At 35.0% G+C, this 17,766-nt stretch overlaps 1 protein-coding gene and 1 long non-coding RNA gene across 9 annotated transcripts in view; one reads left to right on the top strand and one right to left on the bottom strand.

Annotated features, from left to right (window-relative positions):
• The window catches only part of LOC6576546 (protein FAM102B), a 64,388-nt gene that overhangs the window by 37,613 nt on the left and 9,009 nt on the right, over nucleotides 1-17,766 (top strand). For 4 of the 6 annotated variants that reach the window (XM_015165238.3, XM_015165235.3, XM_032728690.2 and 1 more), the window contains exons 1-5: nucleotides 15,591-15,969; nucleotides 16,283-16,594; nucleotides 16,663-16,895; nucleotides 16,967-17,247; nucleotides 17,339-17,421. In XM_015165238.3, the coding sequence (XP_015020724.1) occupies nucleotides 15,794-15,969; nucleotides 16,283-16,594; nucleotides 16,663-16,895; nucleotides 16,967-17,247; nucleotides 17,339-17,421 (1,085 nt within the window). In that variant the 5' untranslated portion in view covers nucleotides 15,591-15,793. Of the gene's footprint in view, nucleotides 1-15,459; nucleotides 15,970-16,282; nucleotides 16,595-16,662; nucleotides 16,896-16,966; nucleotides 17,248-17,338; nucleotides 17,422-17,766 lie in introns of those variants that run through there. The other 2 variants (XM_044008625.1, XM_032728689.2) reach the window with 2 other exon arrangements.
• Nucleotides 2,540-15,521, bottom strand: LOC26528372. Of its 3 annotated transcripts, XR_001449399.2 has the most exons (4): nucleotides 15,377-15,464; nucleotides 14,215-14,346; nucleotides 3,653-4,270; nucleotides 2,540-3,572 (listed from the first exon to the last, which is right to left on the bottom strand). It is a non-coding gene; the product is annotated as an uncharacterized LOC26528372 (long non-coding RNA). The 3 variants fall into 3 exon arrangements; XR_001449398.3 differs by lacking the exon at nucleotides 2,540-3,572 and having other exon boundaries at nucleotides 15,434-15,521; XR_006357107.1 differs by lacking the exons at nucleotides 2,540-3,572; nucleotides 3,653-4,270 and adding an exon at nucleotides 9,232-9,871.

The raw sequence follows: 17,766 nt of genomic DNA, 5'->3' as shown, positions 1-17,766 counted from the left end.
AGTATGAAGAGTTGAAGCGAGAGCTAAATCGAATTGAATACCCTTTTGAATTATGATGAGGGTATAACAGGCAACGAATGGGACAACCTTTCAACTCTAACAGTAAGAGAATCCTCTACAGTTCCACATTTTTCACATCGTCAATTTTGAGCTATTCATTTTTTACACCCATATTCCCAATAAAAAAGAAAAATACAGAGCACACTCTACAGGTATTTACATACATGTCGCAATCCTTTACACCCCAGGAAACTTTTATTTCACAATTTATGGCCATTGGGACGGATTGCTCGAGAAGGAGCACAGAGTCAACAAATGGCTCAGACGAAGCGCACAAGCAGAGCGCATTAAATTGCAAACGTGCCTGCGCGTTTTTCAACTGCAATCGAAATGAAAATCAAAAGTAAAAAAAAAGAACTGAAACAAATAAATAGCAGTGAAAAATAAAAAAATAAAAATGAGAAAAAAAGACGGGAAAGCAATTTATATTTCATGTCACGTACACACGACAACAGCGAGACAATAACGAAAACTTGCAAGAGTGCTTTTATCGAGAGTTGGTCGACTAACAAATACCCTTGAATTGAGCTGAGTTGAGTCTTGTTATTATATCTAGTTATCAGAATAATCATCAATATTGTCGAAATTATCAGTGCATTAGCATTATAGCATACATTAATTGGCAAATATTTTTAGTGTCCTATAGATTTGGTATTTTATTAATGTAAATAATAATTAATCATTATTATTATTATTTGCATCGGCATTTAGGTTAACATTTTTATCGTAGTCAATATAATTAACATATTCATTATAAAGATTATTACTTTTGTCATGATCTTAATCATTGAAATTAAAATTTTCATTGTCATTGTCATTATTAGCTTGACCATTATCAGCGTCTTCATTGTTATTTTCATTGTCATATAGAGTTTATATAGAGTTCTATAATGATTATAATTATCATACTGATTGTCATTGTTATTAGTTTATCATCAACTCAATGGCCTTCAATATAAACACTACATTTATATAATATTAAAGTGATCGATATGCTCCATCTACTCTTTTTCAATTGGTATACACAAAGTGATATTAAAGCCCTCCACGACAGTTTGAAAAGAAAATCCTACAAACTACCCCAAGTGTCTGTTCACAACCTAATGCTCGCCTCATACCCACTCAAGATTTGAAATTATAATTTGTTGCATATATGCGAGGCATTGGTCAGCCGATTGAGCGCGTCTCCCGGCTCTCGGGGCGGATGCTTGTGCAACCTCGGTGTGAGCTCAGCTGTATCTACATGTATGTATGTGCGACCTTTTTGGGCGTAATCTCTGGCGGAAATTACGTTTTTAATTTGAGATTTGCAGTCGCTTCAGCTCAGCGCTTAACTTTATCTAATTCTACTTCGATAAACTTATCGATTTTCTTCACCCACACAGGCACACACAGAAGCACATTTACATATGTGCTTGTGCTGGCATTGCGTGTTCATTTTACAGTTATTGTTAGCTCTCTGTGCACACTCGCTTGTGGGCGTTCTACGCTCAACAATGAAAAATTTCAAAATGTCGCCGCAATTAAACCACAGCTCGCCCGCCCACACTTCAGCTCTCAGAGACCCACAGCGCGCCCACTCGGTCACGCAATATGCATTCTTTATTTAGCCCAGGACAATGGGCAATTATAGGAGCAACAGCAGCAGTTGGCTTCGATGTCAGCGTCAATGTTTATTAATAATATATAACGTAATTTCAGTGGAGAAATGTTTGCTTTAAGTTAACACAATTGTGGGAGGGTATGTTTACTTAATAATAACTTGAAGCTAAAAACTCAAACAAGAAATAAGTTAGCTATGAAGCAAAACGCAAGTTAAACATGAAGGTAAATTTATATAATATTTTATTTAAAAATTATTGAAAATATTTGATATTTCAGAAAGTAGAATTATTAAAAATTTCATATAAACATTGAATTCTTGGAAATGCAAACATATGGCTAATAACTAGAAATTATATTTATGTTATATTTATTCAACTAAGTAGTCAACATTTAACAGCAGGACAGCCAGGGAGATAATGAGGCCTCGAACATGCCTGTTGCTTATCAATATATATCGATTAGTTCTGTTTCGGCCTAGAGCCAACTTACATTTAGTTTTGCGTGTAGGCTTTCATTATGTCACATAGATAACATTTAAACAGAGTGACTTCACTCTCCCTAATTGATTCTCAACTGATTTTGAACCTCAATGTCGTTGCTGTGTTTTTGAAAAAAATAAAAAGAATAAACAACTAATAATTAATCAATCTTTTATCGCCCCCTCAAGCATACTATTTATTTTAATATTCGCTTGGAGCACGCAAAATGCTGATAACCTGACAGAAAACCTGCTCGGTACACTTTCATTATGCCTCTGCCGATTACAATTGAGCCCGTATAAACAAAAAGCCGTACGCTTATCAGACTAATACCTCCCATACGGAATGGATTGTGATGACTATGTTGTGAGGGCAAGCAACTAACTTATCAGCGAGAAATGTAAACAAAGCTGCAGAATCTAAAGTTCATACACTTCCCCACATTTAATTCACATAATGTCAACAAAATATTTAGTACGCTCAACTTTTGCTATCAATAATATATATATTGATAAATGAATATATATAAATATATTTTCTGTTTCGCAATTTCCGCGGTTCAAGTTAAATAATCCGTACAGCTTTATCGAACACTGAGTACAAAGGGCTGGGCTTTCAGAGGTTTAACTAGCAAATGACCATTACAACAAGGAAATCTACATATACATTAAGTATTTATATTGTGAAATTAAAAAAAAAAAAAAAAGTCTAAGCGAAAGTAAAGGGTCATTTAAATTTTATTATCATTGCAAATTCTATCAACTTGCTATAAATTTCTAATGCGATGTAATAACATTTCAAGCATATATACATTCATCTGATATAATAACTAAAGATTTTCCAACAGTTTCTATTACTGAATTCAAATATTTTCTTATAACATTGTCGCTTGTTTATCATTTGCTTTGTCCTAAAACGCCATTTACATTCTGTTTGCTTTTGCTGGACATTATTCATTTGTTAGTTGATGCTTTGTTCCACCCCTTTAATGGCTCCCCTTTTTGGCCAAAAAACACATCCATTAGAACTAAACAAGACAAGTTTATTATGCGTCATTAATCAGGGCAGACAATAGATAAAGGATCTATATCAAAACTACTGCGAGCTGCCTTCGTTTGAGTATCTCTTATGAGCAGGCATTGTGTTGTTATACTCTTTCGTCATGTCGAATAGAGTATATTGGTTTTTGTGTACTAAATATCCAATTAAAATATACAGATTTTGCCGTATTTATGAATTTATTATGAGAATTTATTATTTAATATATCGAAAAATTTGTTTTACTCATAGCAATTATTTTGCAAGGCCTATTGGCATGCCGATGCTTTACTTTTGTGACAAGAGTCTTGACTACCTTCGCCGATAGACCATATAAATTCTATCTTCTATTAACTACCGCCACAGAGAAACCGTTAAATTTTTTTTTTTCTGAAATTAATAAAATAAAATTAGTAATATAATTTTCCATAGTTTTTAGTACCGTGAACGAGTGTAATGCAAACGTTTACCATGGATTTTTTTGCTTTCTATTTGTCTTGTTTGGTTTTTATAGAGTGTCTCGTGTTTTTCATTCGATGCGCCTCTCGTACACTTTATTGACACATATTCGCGTTTATGATATTTACTTGCAGCTACCCATTTGCCTCACTAGTTTATTGACCAGGGTCAACGGAAGCCGTCAGTTGCCTGTCGGTCCACACACTGTTTGCTAAGGGGACGCCTTTGGGGGTAGGTCGTGGCATTGCGTCAGCGTCGGTGTCAACGTTGCGTATGAAAAGTAATGAAAATGCGCACCAGATTTGTTTATGGCCTTTGACTACTTAACACATTTATTTAGTCATTTTCAGTCTCTTTCTATGTTTGTTATTGTATTTAAGGCTTAGTCACTTGACGTTTACAATTAGCCAGCTCTGTAAATTGCATTAATTTCTTACATGATATTCATTCACTACAGGTGTTTTTTTTTTTTTTTTTTTGAGTATTGTTTTTGTTGTCGCTTTCATGCTTTGCGATATTTGGCACAATGCCAAGTTACAAATGGTCTGTGTCACTGTGCCAAGTAAGCATGCCATAATAAGAACATAAAGAGACGGTAATGTTTTTGTAGAGTGCATCCTTAGTATACCCTGTAACAAAGGTGGAAATTTGCCGCTTTTATATTATAGAAAATTTAAATATACATATAATAAAAATCGCATTCAAGCATAGAAGTTTTGCTTTCTGAGATTTTAATAAATATGGCACATAGAGAGGCAATAGTAGTTCTATTAAATTTAAACAGAGAACAATGAAATAAAATATATAGATGTAAAATCAAATATTATTTCAAACGTCTATTCCGCCAACTCAACCCCATATACCCATTACCCTTTATACTCTGTAAAATTCAAATCAATTTTAAGGAAACGTAACACAAATTATCCATTAGCATGAGAAATGTTCATTTAGATTGTCATGCATCGATTTTTAGATTGTCCTTGTCCTTTCCAGTGAATAACCAAGATCAAGCTCGGCTCGATAAGTATGTCTATTCTCAAACGTATTGAGTTGAATCGAATTGGTATTCCATATTTTGGTTTCTCCTTTTTTCATTTTAGCAATCGAAATTACGTTTCCAGCAGTGTTGTGTGGGCCTAGTCGGAGCCACGTCATAAATCTAGCAAATAACATGAATTTAACGTCTGACGTTGACAACTTTGATGATGACGTTGTCTGACGTCTGGCAATCTCTGTCTGGTATTGTTTATCTACTTGTCCGACTATCTGCCTATCTGTGGTTAGCGGCGCATCCATCCGATGTACACACATTTATATATACTATATCAGCTGTTGCCTTAGCTGATTGCAAATTGTTGTAATTTTCACATCAGCAACTGCGCGATTTCGCGTCGTGTTTATTTGTTTTGATTAGTATGCCATAAAACGAAATGCTTATCGATTATATTGTTTGTGGCATAGACGGGGGAATTTTGTAAGTAGATGATGTTGGTAGTACTCGCTAAACAATGTCTAACCAGAATCTCTCTCTCTCTCTCTCTCTCTCTCTCTCTCGATGGCGCTTAGCTCATCGACAATTCTAAATGTTATTGCCTCACAAAGCATATCATTGTTTATTTTATTTTATATTTCACAACGAAACCTTTTCTATTATTGATAAAATGATATGGAAATAAATAAAGCATTAGTGGCTATTCGAGATTAACTGTGCGAATATCCTGTTTACATTAAAACGATTATTAATATATGGTTTATTATTAGTACTCCAATCCATTTAAATAACGCTTTGAATTTCCAAAGAAGAAGATTGCAATACTTATAACAGAAATATTTAATATGTTAATAACTGTAACTGAAAATTGTAGCTTAAAAGTCATTAATAAAATTATTGAAATACATATAAAATGGAAATTTGCATAAAAAAATAGAAGAATATTAAAAAAAATACATACAATAAAAATATAATTAATCAAATATAAATGTATAAAAAAAAAAAAAAAAAGTATTTACAAGTTTTTAAAACTAAAAGTGTATAAAATATGTAAAACTTGACCATATGTACATATACGTAGATAACAAACATTTAACAATTAGTCATCATTAGGAGCACTTATCAATTAATTTCAATGTGACTGTTATATAATTATGTTTTTTTTCTATAAATAAAATGCGCAAAGCTTTTCCACTTGTTTGTTCACTTCATTTACTCGTTTGCCAATAATTTTTCTGAATTGGTTTTCAACGCATTTCCACATGCTTTCCTTGGTTTTCCCATATATGAATGATGTCATCACCCATTTTCGCGTCCGTTTCTATGTTTTCTCTCCAGAAATATTGTCGTTTATCGCACAAAAAAAAATAAATATATATAAAAAGGTTGCGTCTGACATTTGACAGTGAAACACTTTCATTTTAGTTGCTGTAGTTGTTGTTCTCTTGGTGTTGCCTGTCAGCGCTGTCGGCGTCAACGCCAGCGTCACAGTCGACGTCGACGCTTGCTTGATAAGTTGAAGTAGTTGTTGTTCTTGTTGCCATATGCCCCCGAGGGCGGCATAAACGGAACCTCATTTATAACATATTATTTTGATAAGAGCCTAAATGTGCTTAGTTTAGTTTTACTACTCGACGCGACAGCACATATTTATTAAATATAAATATGAATATAAAAAATAAATAAATAATATAAACACAATATAACTAAATAACATATATAAATATAAGAAAAAAAACTGATACTATAAAAAATATGCAGATTCGAATCCGAGTCAAGTAAATGACTCTTGCGAAATGCGTTGTCAGTTATTGGTATTGTTTGATATAAAGATAAAGTCAATTTTATTTAACTAGTAAAGCGAAATATGTTTATAACGATTATTTATAAAAGACTCTCAAGTTTGTAGGTGCTTTAGGGCTCAATATCACACTTCAATTTGTAATAACAAATACTCTTTGAACTTTAAAATTGAAATTACAGATTTACAGTACTTAACATCTGTGTGTGAGCGAAATTTAATAGATTAGTTAAATATGATTGTTGAGCCAGTGAGACTTCTCGTATAGTTTCAAGTGAAGGTAGTCAAGTCCGGTACTCAATGTTCACCTTATTTTCAATATTTTAACAATTCGCAGAGCTGTTGATACGTATTGATAATTAATTTCTGATGAGCGTCGGCATAGCATGATCAAGCTAATGCGCTATGAGACTAAAGTAAACATCTGAATAATATAGAAAAAACGGCCAATACAAATCCAAAATCTATTAAGTCAACTGTGGGTCTTAAATTAAAGTGCTAAGTGCTGTGCTCATCCTAATCAATCAACAAAATATTTCGAGTAGATTCAAAATATAAAAAATTAGTGTTAATTCTTTGAATATTTTTTCTGAGACATAAAGTCTATAATGCTTAGAATTGTAGCTTGTATAAAAGTTGCAAACTTAATATATACATATATGTGTTGTATTGTATGTGTTGTTATATATTTTATTCTATTATTATATTTGTAATAAAAATATGTAGTTTATTTTATTATATTTACCTTTACTATTACGTTAATTTCCTATCATATATAGTTATATTTTAATTATATTAGTCCTCATTATATTTAGCTTAATCAGTATTTGTAAATGTCTAGTTCATCCAGCTTTGGTAGTACGCTTAAGTCGACTCATTTGCCTCTAACATAACATTTAACTATCTATTAATTTTACGTGTTTGTAAGCTCAAAAAAAATTACTTGGTTTATGGCCTATCACATAATACTCTGATCCACGTCGCACAACGAGGTGCATTTGTGGCCCCAGAGCTACAACAACTTTTCCTGCTGCTCCTCCTCCCCCTCCGCCAGCTTGCTTTCACTTCTCTCTTCGCCCATCAAGCATTGCACATTTTTCATGATTTCGGCTGCTCGGGGCATTTGTTGCGCAATTTGTGCAGGCACTTGGTACCTACTAAAGTAGGTCAGGCCGAGGGGGTATACACGTATACACATATACATTTATACATTTATATACATATATTTGAAGTGATGACAGTAATTTACAAGGATCTCTCTTTGCTTGTCTTACAGGCCAGCTGCTGTGCAGTCTCTCCACCCCCTTGTGAGCCGCTGATAATGCGGGTAAGTTGACACAATTAAACGCACTCTTAGAGCTCTTTTCCCCAGATATGGCAGTGGCATTCATTAAAAGTGTACCTCATTAACACTTCACCCACAGACGACGAAAAGGTGACATACCGAACAGCTAGCGCGTAAAAGTGTTCCGGGCTACCCTGTAAGAGGGTCTTTCTAAACTGTTAAATGCACTATTTCATATTATAATTATTTTTATTAGTTAATTCCTTTATTATAATATAGAAATGGAAGAATATATTGGTAAACGATATCTCAAGTGCTGGGCTTTAAAAATATTCAAATAGGAAAATTTCTGTCGTATCAGAAGACGAAGTGTGTCAAAGAGAAACATCAAAATGTTACTTAAAATATTAAATCAATTTTAAATTAATAATGATAATTGAACATTTTTTATGGATTGGCGATATTTAGGGGAAAATATAAAATATAATCATAGCCTAATTCCAGCTTTTAACACCTTTAGAAGTACAGGGTATAAACGTGGCAAAAGCTCAAATTAAGTTTGTGCTCTTAATGACTTGAAGGTGTTTTAAGTGTGTGACTGTGTGAGTGGGTAAGTGTGCGAGCGGTGTGAAAAGAACAGCCATAAAGCGAAAGATATCAAACTACCAACATGGGATGCTGGGAGTTGCCAGCAGTGAAGGTCACCTAGTCGGCAGGACTATGCTATGAGAACCTAATAAATGTGCTGCTGCACTTAATGGCCGAGCATGGCAGTAAAAGTTTTCCATTTAGTTGGAAGAGAAGTCCAAAAAGTTACTCCACCTTTAAAGGTCAAAAGTGCAAGCAAATCTAAATCAGGTGAAATCAAAGCGCACTTAGTAGTAGTTGCAAGACGTCGTAGTTCCCTGGCCTCATGTGATTTCCTATTGCACACTCAAAGTCGAATCCATTAACGCTTCGCTTGGTCAAGGTCAATGTCTTTCTAGATGTCTGTATGACTCAGCGTCTCTAAGATAGCTCTGTGCCGTTCTTTCTCTCTCTCTCTCTCTCTCTCTCTCTCTCGCTCTGCACAATAGAGAAATCACTCAAGCATCCATTATTATTATTTTTTTCTTTCAATCAAGACACGTTATGGCCTCTTTTGAACTTTCAGTACGTGGCGTTGCGGCCAAGTTGAGCGTTTTATGTAAGTCGAGCCGAATAATCAGCTCTTTACAGAGCTTAGCTCAGTGCTTGCAGCGTAATGTAAAACGTATCGCAAAGCTACTTAGTGGTAGACATCATGCTGACTTACTAGCTGGATGAATATTGGCAAACCAAGCAATCGCAAAGCAAATAGATTGGAATTTAAAAAGATGTTATCTAAATTAATTAAAAAACTAAAAATTAAAAATATAAATATATAAATAGTTTAGAATTTTCAATTAAATTAATGCAAAGTATTTTATATTTTCGCTAATTATAAAGTTTTATAAATTAAAATGTTCTTATTTTGTGATTAATTCAATAATTAATTCAATAAATTGAAAAAGCTATCTAAAAATATGGCATTTCAAAGCAAACTCAATTTTTCAAAATTAGTAAACGTTAAAATTTTAAGAAACTTTTACAAACTATTCGTTATCTCTTTGAGCTGTTTCTCAAGCAAAGCTTAATTTCCGTTGTAACTTCTGCTTCATATATTTTTTCTTTTGCAAGTTTCGGTTGTTGCTCTGTGCAGTTTGTTCACTATATGAACAGCAACAACACTAACAAGTTCTTATCTTTTTTGCTTCCGTGCTTATCTTTATGAGCACTCAACCGACACTCGTTCGGCTCCGACCTCCAGACTGACATATGCGAGCATCTGCCCCGGCAAAGAATGCCCGATGTGTGTTGTGTTTTACACATCATTAGCACTCAAATACTTCTTTTTTTCGAGTGCCTAAATGAAAGGGGCCAAACGGGGGCAGCCCGAAAAAAAAAAGAAAAAACATTTCATCGAGCATTAAGCGAGAAGCCAAGCGAATGCAAATCATTCAAACATGTGTGCAGCAGCTGCAGCCAACGAATGGGTGGCCGAGAAAAGTGGGTATACAATGCACGAGCTCCTCAATAAAACAGTTGTCGCATGGGTGAATCGAGAAGTTGTAGAATGAGAATAGGAAGAAAACCTAAAATATAGAACAGAATAAGAAGTAACACATGTTTTTTTTATATCTCAATATCTTTGAAATTCAAAATTTATGGTTTAAAACTTTTATATTGTAAAGAATGTATATTACTTTTTACTTTCTTAAGTTTGCAAAAAAAAAAAAAAACTATATCTTTATCTATATAAAACCGAATGCGCTTACACACACTACAGTTAAAGATTCCAATATGTAACACTCTATCAACTTACTCAGATCAACTGTTTGGCGGCCCCTCGCTCATCCACATGACCAACATCATTCGGGCTATGAACTCATTTATCACTTTGTCGTTGCTTTTATCGAACCGCCGGATCTCCGACAACAAGCAGATACTTTTGTATAGAGATAGAAAAAGACGGAGAGAGAGAGAGAGAGAGAGAGAGAGAGAGAGAGAGAGAGAGAAAGGAATTTGTGTCGATTTCAGCAAGTGAGGAGGGGGAGGCAGTTTAATAAGCATCAGATAATTCAATCAGTCTATTTGGCACAATCGGCAAATGAATATGTCTCGCTTAGTTAATAGATATTGTGTGAGAACTTGACCGTGACACGGCGCCCACGATCAAGCCAAAATGACATAGGTAAAAGCTGAAAACAAAGCAAGGCAATACAGTGCCAGGAATGCATCTACTCATCGCTCAGATATTGTATAATATCTGCAATATCATTACACAAATTGAACAATTGCATTTCTGTTGAAATTGACAAACCAGAGTTCAATGTCAACAATGACAACAACACAGAGCTAGATTGTTGGGTAGTATAGTAAGAGAGTCTATTAGCAGCAGTTGTTGTGATCATCAATCAACGACACACAGTGCACGATCCCATAAGGACGTAGTTGATAATAATAAATATTTCAATACTATAAATTCTGGTTTCTAGTATATAATTTATACTATAATTGCTTATATTTTGGATTAAATTAGTAAATTTTATGAATTTGTATAAAACGAATATAAATAAAGTCCTTCTAGATTAATTCTAATGAATCTTCTATGGGTCCCTTCTATATCATCAGCTTCTTCCCTAATTCATATTTTCCAAATTTTCTATATAATCTACTGTTTTGTTAGTTGATATTTTTACCATGCAGAAATTTCTTTATAGAGTTTATATATTTGTTCCATGTAATCATGTAATCAGCTTTTAACATTTTATATTTTATATACACGTTTTTTTTATACAATCTGTAAATACCCTTTTGTAGCTGATACTGTATTACATATATAAGAGTCTTTATTCATCTATTCTGTATATTCAGTTTTATTTTATCATCTGATCTTATCTTCAGCATGTTTTTCCCCTCTATAACTAACCTTTATCACATTTCTATTTTATTCACGTTGGTTTACTTTTTTTTCTACCGAATTTCACAATATTGTTGACGTTGTAATTAAGCCCGGATCTTTTTCTTTTTCATTTTAGTGGGCGTATTGCAAAATATTAGCAAGCTATACATAGCTTTGAAATACCCACCCAAATTTCTCTTGATTCGCGCGATTCGCTTCGACAGTTTTTCGTTCACAGTTCGGCTGTCATCAGCCGGCGTGCGTTGATGCTTTGTTGACCGAGATGCAGATATATGTATATGTATATATATATATATATATTATGTGTACAATAAATATTTGTGCACTCTGTGGTATGTTTAGCAATGAATTTTGATGTTGTTTCAGTGTGAGTGCGCGCACTCTTCTCTTTCTCACATCTGTTTTGCTGTTATTTTCTGCTGCTGCGTCATTGTTAATAATAATAAACGGGATGATGGTGATGATGATGCGGCAAGGTAAAGGTCAACAAAGTAAATTTGTGAACACTCGTTAATTGACTTCTGCACCAAAAAGGTCTTAGACACTGATTGGAACTGATTAGTGAAGACAGACTATCAATTTCTTAGTGCAAATGCACTTAATATATTATTTCAATTTTCAAATAAGTGCAAATAAAATTAGCTCCCATATCGCTGTATATTGTGTGTAGATCTCATTAAAAAACCATCAGTATATGGGTGATTAGAACTCTCTAATTTACCAACTGGGCTTTAGCTACACACGCACACACACACACAGACTTTTTGCAATCAGCAAGGGATAAGCCAAAGGACACAACAACACACCATTGTGTACTGCCTTAAGGATGTTCGTTTTAACAGGCGCACCCACAAATGAGTGTGCAAGCACTTAAAAGAACCAAAGGAATTAATGACTGGTATACCTCGAAAAAGAACTGAACTGACGTAAGAGAGTTTAGCCCATATATAATATCTATGTATTAAACAGAGTGAAATCTGTTTATTTATCGGCAAACAAAAATATGTTTGAGCTCTTTAAGTAGTCGTTAATCAATCGTAGTGAATATGCCCAACCATTATTTGACAACTCTACAGGGTATCTTCAGCATAAAGTTGCGATCAATCAAGTTACCCAGTCTGTCATTTAGTTCATATGGTCACTTTTCTCGGCAAGTTTCTTTATCCGCTGACCACACTAGGTTTTGCTCCCTAAGCTTTTTCACTTAATGGTCTCTGTAATTCCGTAAAGGTTTATTTTGGGTGCGGTTACTTGTGCGTGGTGAAGTTCACCAGCCCACCTCAAGCGTGCAAAAACAAAAAAAAAAACACACCACAACAAACGCTGCAAGATATTTTTGGGGTGCCATTGCATATATATATTTTATGACGGGGTGTGTGCACTCGAGACCCAATCTCTTCATTTGGTTATTTTTTGCCTGTAGCAATAACTGGGTTAATGGGTTTCGGTTATGATTGGTCTGGCAATGTTTATCCAACTGATTGGGGCATATTCAGCTAATGGATATAATGGACGTAATTGGCTCGCAACAGATTTGTTCGTTGCCCATCGCAAATTTTGTCAGGTTAAAGCGAGGACTTCCATTGTATTGAAAAGAGAAATAAGAGAGCCCTAAAAGTAACTTGCGTGCCCTTCTTATTTATCCGCTATGAATTGAATAATGGTAACATAACATATTGAGTATTTCAAAAGTTAAAGTTCTTCAATTGAAAATGTTTTAAAGCAACATAATCATAAATGAGAATGTTCGTATATATATGTGATATGCAATGAATCTATAATAAGTATATTGATAATTAGACAAGAATTAAAGAATTATAAATCAAATTTATTTGTATCAACTCAACTTATATTTATAATGAAGTAAAAATTTATATTGAAAAATTTCAAAACCAAAACCAAAAAAGTCTTAAACCCTTCTGGAGGGCGCATTCACATAGTGATCTGAAAATTTTAAATATATTGCTTTCTGTTTCATTTGCAATTTGTAATTTTGTATACATTTATATAAAAGCGAATATGCACTGAAAGAAAAACCACATCCTTTCTGTACAAATCTTTTTCTTTATTTATAATCTATTTTCAATCAGCTGGTCTTTTTACGTGCCGTTTTATTGTTCCCTTCTCAAATCAACTTTGCTTTAATTGTTTATTGTGATTAGTTGCCAAAGCAAAAAGGCACGCAGCTTAATTAAAAAAGAAAACAGAAAATGAAACAACAGCGTCAACAGCATTGTCTTGGTTCTTAGAATTGATCAGAGCGTGCTATATATAAAATTAGTCAGCAGCCGAAAAATGTCGCAAATGGCAAACTCACAAAAGATATCAACGTAGGCGTCTAGCAGATGATGTTGGTGCATGTTTGTCTTTTTCCTCTGTTTGTTATTATAATTATTTTACTTATTTTTGCTGATGCCCGTTCGGGAAATTAAAGAGTATATTGGTATTCTGCAATAGCCGTCTATTGAAAATATATGGGATTTATTGAAAATATCTATATAAATATAAATATAACAGGTTGAGCACTTCTGTTTACTGCATTATTTATACTTTATAGTGTCCTAAAATGAAGCGACGAGTCGCACATTAATCAACTATTATATTTGTATGCTCGCCATTTATGCTAGTTAGATATATAAAATTGAATTTAGTTTTCTAACTCTGCAATGCACTTATTTTCATTGTGATCATTCTTAATTATTATTATATTATATTCTTAATTATATTCTTTGCCAGCAAACATAGAAACGCCAGCAATTGTGACGCTGATGATAATGCGTCATCGATTTGCTAGAGCCGACAACAAATAAAAAATATTTTTATAATAACTTAAGAAAGCACGCGAAATATAGCCAAGTCCAAATAGGACGCATCATGAGGTAATCTTGGCACGATTCCCTCTCTATCTCTCTCCCTCTTTCTCTTTGCTGTGTCTACTTATGGTATCTTGCGTGTTGGCCCTTTTAATTACTAAAGTGCTGCAGCTTAATTTATGCGATGAATTTTACTCACCTTGTTGCGTTTTGATTGACGTCTATTCTAGCGTTACGATTAGGCGCCTCGAAAACTTCTTTTTAATGACAACGAAATTGATGACAGTTATAATTGAATGGAATTGGCCGGGATGAATGACCTAAAGATGCTCTGTAATAGAATATGATGTGATGAAATTATGACATAAGCTATTCCTGTGGGACATGAAAAGGCCAGAAATGAAGGCAAACTATGTAGTCCTTAAGAGAACTTAAGAACAGAAGAAACTGACTATGCCATCTATTAATTGTAATTATTAATGTACATAAGCTAGTTAGCATATCGACATTTAGCCTTTTCAAGCATATTGAATCCTAAGCAGTGTAATGAGGCAATCCTATTTACGTATACGTGTTTGCTCGCCTATATATCTGCTCGTATGTCTATCTGTATACGTGTCTGTCTCTTCGTCTGTTTGCTTAACATAGGCAAAGGTCGTAGAAGAACTGCAGAAGATCATTTATGTTATCCCTATATATATTGAGCAGTATTCATTTGGTATTTATATTTAAGTAAAACTAGTATATAATGCATGCAGCATGAGTGGAAGTTGCCCTATATAAAGGGCAGCATAAGCAGTATTTCTTCAGTCGCCCACGCCTGGTAGGGGTCAGCTAAGCCTTAAAGAGAAAATTATTAGAAGAAAAACTTAGAGGAAATACTTTTTCTCCATTATTATACTAATGATTCGTAAAAATACATATTTTGTAAATTTCGATAATGAGTTTGATAAATATAAAAGAGGTATACTCTTCGATTTATAATTGAAGAATTATTTAGTACCCAACGAAGGTTAATGAAATGATCATTCTTATTAAGGCATTTATCTGATTGAATGAGATTCGATGTATTTGGCCCACCCCTTCCGAATGTGCATGGTCTAGCATTTATTTCGTTTTCAAGAAGCGCTCCCATCGTACTCTAGTGAGTTCTGGGAAATAAAAATGTATTTTTAACTTAATCGTAAATTGCCATTTTGCATGACCGCCGTCAAAGACATTAGTCGACCGATTCGAAAGGAATACTTTGACAGACAATGAAAACAGAATAAGTAGGTAGTTAAAGATTTTTCTGTTCACTTTTCATCCATTATACATATATATCTATATATACATTATATATCTATTGAAGTTACACATACATTTCCTCCAATTGGGTTGTAAGTTGCATAGACGAAAATATAGAAAATAACAAATACCGATTTTCCTTTGGCTATTCTTCCAGGTGGACGCGTGGTATGACTTCAAGCCCCAAGCCATGCACAAATTGTAAACATGGCTGTCAAGTAGCACAACACATCAATTGAGAGGAAACTAAAAATACTAAAAACTACTACACAATAAGAGAACAATAATATCAAAGCCAACCATAACAGATTACGAGAAGGGAAAATTTTCGAGTCTTCGGAACAACAGAGCAGCTGCTAGAGTCAAAGCTAAATAGCTCAAAACACCTGTTTGAGGCGGTGCTTGGCGACCGCCCAAAGCTCATTTGGTTGCACATTTTTTGGGACTAGGTGGCAACGCCGCAACGCAACGGCTTGTAGCCAAGGAAATTGATGACATTACTTGGGCCTAGCGCCCCTGGCATGGCCTTTATGATGAAAAAGAAAAAGTACAAGTTCAATGTGGAAGTCCAGCTGCAAGATCTGGTCGAGGTGGCTCTGGTCAATGAGGTGCTCTTTGCCAAGATACGGCTACTGGACGGTGGCTCCTTCCAGGAGTACAGCAGTCGGTGAGTTGTCCTTTATTTCTGTCGATAAAAAATCATAGATCTATCGATATGGTTATCGTTTTGATTTCGACACTATTGATTCTATAAGTATTGAAGCCAGTCAAGGTTTGGCAGGTTTGTAAATTTTAGTTATTAATAAGTTTTTAGTTACTAATATTGAAACAAAATTACTGAAAGGGAACTTAAAGCATTTAAAGAATAATCGAAACACATTATAATAGTTTTTATAAATAATAAATAAATAAATTTTCTTTAGTTTTACAATACAATATTGCATTTCTTGTTTCAAATTTATTAACATACATATAACCAGCGAGGAGGTCCGCAATCATCGCGTTGAATGGAATCGCAGCTTTGAGTTTCCCTGCAAGATGAGCGCAAATGCCTCCACAGGCGTCCTAGATCCCTGCCATTTGCGCATCTCGATCCGTAAGGAAATGAAGGGCGGTCGCAGCTATTACAAGCTCGGCTTTATCGATCTAAATCTGGCGGAGTTCGCCGGCGCCGGTCTGACATCACGTCGCTTTCTGCTCGAGGGATACGATGCACGCCATCGACTGGATAACTCAATGCTGAGAGTTAGCATCAAAATGCATATGCTAAGCGGGGATATACTCTTCAAGGCGTAAGTGAACTATTTGAAATAAATACGTATGAATCTGTGAGCTAATTACCGCCGTATGCACTTTATAGGCCCACGCCCAGTTTGAAGAACAAGCCCAGCAAACCCTCTGCAGATGATCTGGCCAATGATGTGGCATGTGGCGGTAGTCTACAGACGCCAACGGCCACAGCATTGTCCAGCATGGGCAGCGGCAGTGGCGGCACAGCCATACCTCTGGGTGGCAGTGGCGCCACCCTGGGCGGCGTGGCCAGCACAGTGAGTGCAGCGGGCACGCGACCCGTCTCCACCGCCAGGGATGAGGGTGAGTGCCAAATAAATATCTACTCGCAACTTCAACTCAATTCACTCAACTCTCTGCATCATACATTTTAGTAGTAGATCTCGACACACAGATCATGATAGCGGCAATTGTCACCGACTCGGGCTTGTCCGAGTCCTCGGAATCAGCTGTGACGCTGACCACAGATAATCTGCAGCAGCATGTGATTGCCTCAGCCAGTGCCACGACGCCTGTGACGGTTAGCCAACCGGTACCCGGCTTGGGTGTGATTGGCAGCAATAATTATGGCACCACAGGCGCTAATGTGGGCGCTGTTAATACAGCGGCGCTTATGGAAATGGGACACTCCAGGAATTCCAGTAATACTAGTCAAGTAAGCCCATCAATCTCTCAGCAGTTGGTCGAAATTATTCGCAAAATCTATAGAGAAGTCGTTTGCTAATGTATTTCTCTTTTTCACTCAGATGTCAAAGGGTTCGGGTTATAGTAGTTTTTCGCACAGTCAACATTCGAGGCAAAGCTCCGAGGGTGACTCGGGACATGCTAGGTAAGTTATCAACCACAAAGCAAACAAAACAAAAAACAAGAAAAAAAGGAAAAGAGCAAAAATGCCTTCATATCCGTTTACATATTACGTATAGCTTGAAAAATGTATAAAGCTTCGAATTAAAATTTGATTTGTTTTGCCACAATTCGCTATTTAATTTCTAAATATCGAATATCTAAAACCTATATAATTATTATAACTTTGTTATGCTCCTCTCTATACTATATATGCGCTATATATGCTAAAGCTCTCTTTGCGTATCTATACAAAAGAGACGTGTCTAAGCAATACACATACAGACGCACACGCAACACACACACAACACACACATACACACACACGAAA

The sequence above is a fragment of the Drosophila mojavensis genome, unplaced genomic scaffold (genome assembly GCF_018153725.1).
Source record: "Drosophila mojavensis isolate 15081-1352.22 unplaced genomic scaffold, ASM1815372v1 contig_36, whole genome shotgun sequence".
NCBI lineage: Eukaryota > Metazoa > Arthropoda > Insecta > Diptera > Drosophilidae > Drosophila > Drosophila mojavensis.
Note: the sequence above shows the minus strand (reverse complement) of the source record. Positions and strands in the feature narration are given on the sequence as shown.